The sequence below is a fragment of the Limulus polyphemus genome, unplaced genomic scaffold (genome assembly GCF_000517525.1).
Source record: "Limulus polyphemus unplaced genomic scaffold, Limulus_polyphemus-2.1.2 Scaffold2696, whole genome shotgun sequence".
Classification (NCBI taxonomy): Eukaryota; Metazoa; Arthropoda; class Merostomata; order Xiphosura; family Limulidae; genus Limulus; species Limulus polyphemus.
Genome location: NW_013668306.1, coordinates 143833 through 146248, shown reverse-complemented (window position 1 = coordinate 146248; position 2416 = coordinate 143833). Strand labels below are relative to the sequence as shown.

At 32.5% G+C, this 2416-nt stretch overlaps 1 protein-coding gene across 1 annotated transcript in view; it reads right to left on the bottom strand.

The window, feature by feature from the left end:
- The window catches only part of LOC106467659 (E3 ubiquitin-protein ligase MARCH6-like), an 82997-nt gene that overhangs the window by 18407 nt on the left and 62174 nt on the right, over window positions 1-2416 (bottom strand). Inside the window, exon 18 of the mRNA XM_022395859.1 lies at window positions 2244-2292. Coding sequence (XP_022251567.1) covers window positions 2244-2292 — 49 coding nt within the window. The remainder of the gene's footprint in view (window positions 1-2243; window positions 2293-2416) is intronic.

Genomic DNA, 2416 nt, shown 5'->3' with positions numbered 1-2416 from the left:
TGTGTACCCTTGTGTATCAACAGATCTTAACAAAATATGTTCCAGTAAACATGGCAGAATTTGTTTGTTAAATAGCAAGTATCATCCATACCCATTTCAAAGGAACAATATTAACATAATGGACCCACCCAGGGTCTACATTGAAACCATATAGAGCACTTTTGGAACCATAGTTAAGGATTCATTTAGAAGATCAAACCATATTCTTCCAGTCTTCATGAAATGACCACACTTTTAAAGCAGTAATGAAGCCAAAACGTGCAATATCTGAATGCCAAGAGCAGAGCTACAACATTAGGACCACTACTCTTTTATATTTTTGGCTGGATAATCTAGAGATTCAATGAAAGTATTGATCAAAGTTGCCTATCCTTTACAAATCAGTTTGTAAAAATATTTAATATTCAAATAGAACTGTTTTCAACTGAAAAAAATATAGAATTAAAAACACAGAGGTACTTATGCTGATTTACCAAAAATGTATACATTTATAAAAAGTGCTATTTTCAGATTAATAGTTCAAAGTTTTTGTGTTATTACACTTTTCAACAGAAATAGCAAAAACATAAATTCTGTACAGTGGTCAGGAAAACCTGACGGCATTATTTGTTACATTTTTATCTGTAATTACTAGGGATGCATGAGTAGTAAAATTTGGCCAAATACCAGGTCCGGGTACCTGGTCATGAAGCTTCAGCCAGGGCTGGGTGTCAACCGAGTTCTCCCCTGCTGCCCCCCCAAAAAAATACACAAAAATTAGAAACAAAAACAAAATTGACGTTTAACACATTTAACCGAATAATCACCAACAGTACATTCAAGTTTTACTTTCAACTTTCAATGCCTAGCCCCAACTTCTCAAACCCTAACCCCTATTGTTCTCAAAACCCCCACCTTCCCCATTAATCCACTTCTCATGCCATGCCTGTTATTAAGCTCTATTTTTCTCTGAATCCCCAACTTTCAGTGGGCAGTCAGTCTTTGTTGCTCAGAACATGTTTTTTAAACTAAACCAGTTATTGACTTTAACTTTCAGTACCGTATTAGTTGCTACAAAGATTAGGGCTTAGATGCCTAACTTCGACAATCGGCCAGAGCCGAGTATTACCGAGTACCCATACATCCATGGTAATTATCCTGAAGAACAGTTAGTGAAAGGAAAGATTGACACAAGTATTTTCAGTACTATTTGTGGTAAATAAAATTCCCCAGTTATTACACTGTTATAGTAAAATTAAATATAAACCAGTCTCAAGGAGAATCTAATATAGTAATAACCCTTTACACGTTTTTATATGACTTCTTCATTGAAGTAAATATCAAGATAAGATCAAACAAGAGTGACAGAAAATCAAAAATATGATAAATGGGTCCAATTCAAGTATTTCAGAAACACTGGAAGACTTTTGTGTATAAGTCTGATTTCAAGATTGTTCAAAGAAGTGGCAAAATATAGTTGCATTCTAGTTGACACACAAACACTTGTACATTCCTTTAGTGTTATTCATAGCACTGACCATGTTAACTATGTTATTAGTGGCCATATTGAATACATTACCAATGGCAGACCAATCCTTGAAATCATATTAGGATTTAAAATGACAGGGTTTCTTACTTCAGATTATTATCAATAGATGTCCAACAGTTGGAAATTTGATGTTAATAAAATAATAATTCTTTCTTAAGTTCCTAGGAATACACATAGCTGTCCAAGTTTTTAAAATAGGTGACAAGTCATAAAATAATAAGTGAGTTTTAAGTTGCTAACTCTCCATGTTTTAGAAAGCATGTTTTGGTACTTCAAATAATAAACTTTATGTTTTCTGGTAATAACTGTGCTGATAATTTTAAATTGTTTTTACATGTCTGGTATTCCATGTCCCCTCAACTGGTGACTTGCAATTATAATGGTGTTAGCTTTATTAAATATATGTTCAATCACATAACGAGAATTTACAAATGATTAATCGATCCAACATAAAGCTTTGTACGCCATGTGACATAATTTTTATACAGGTATTTTGTTTTCCCTTTTTTATTTCCAAATTGCATGTAAAATTGAATCTAATTTCAGTTGCTGAATAAAATTTAGTAATTAATTTTTTTACGCTACTACAAACCTGAAATATTAGTTGTCATAAAACATTAGTACTAGGCCTATTATATTTTTAAACACTACATTGTGTTTACAAATATAATAGGCCTAACACTAATGTCTTATGACAACAATAATCATGCTTTACCAGCTTGTAAAAAGCATTCACACCACCAATCTTAAACTTTCTGATTTTCCTACATAAGAAAGAATAAGAACAATTTTATATCTAGCCACATTTTACAGTATTTATTTATTTATATATTGTTGCGTCATCGAGGTCACGTGACTGGTGTGGCGCCCTCTAGTTTCTAGAACTAT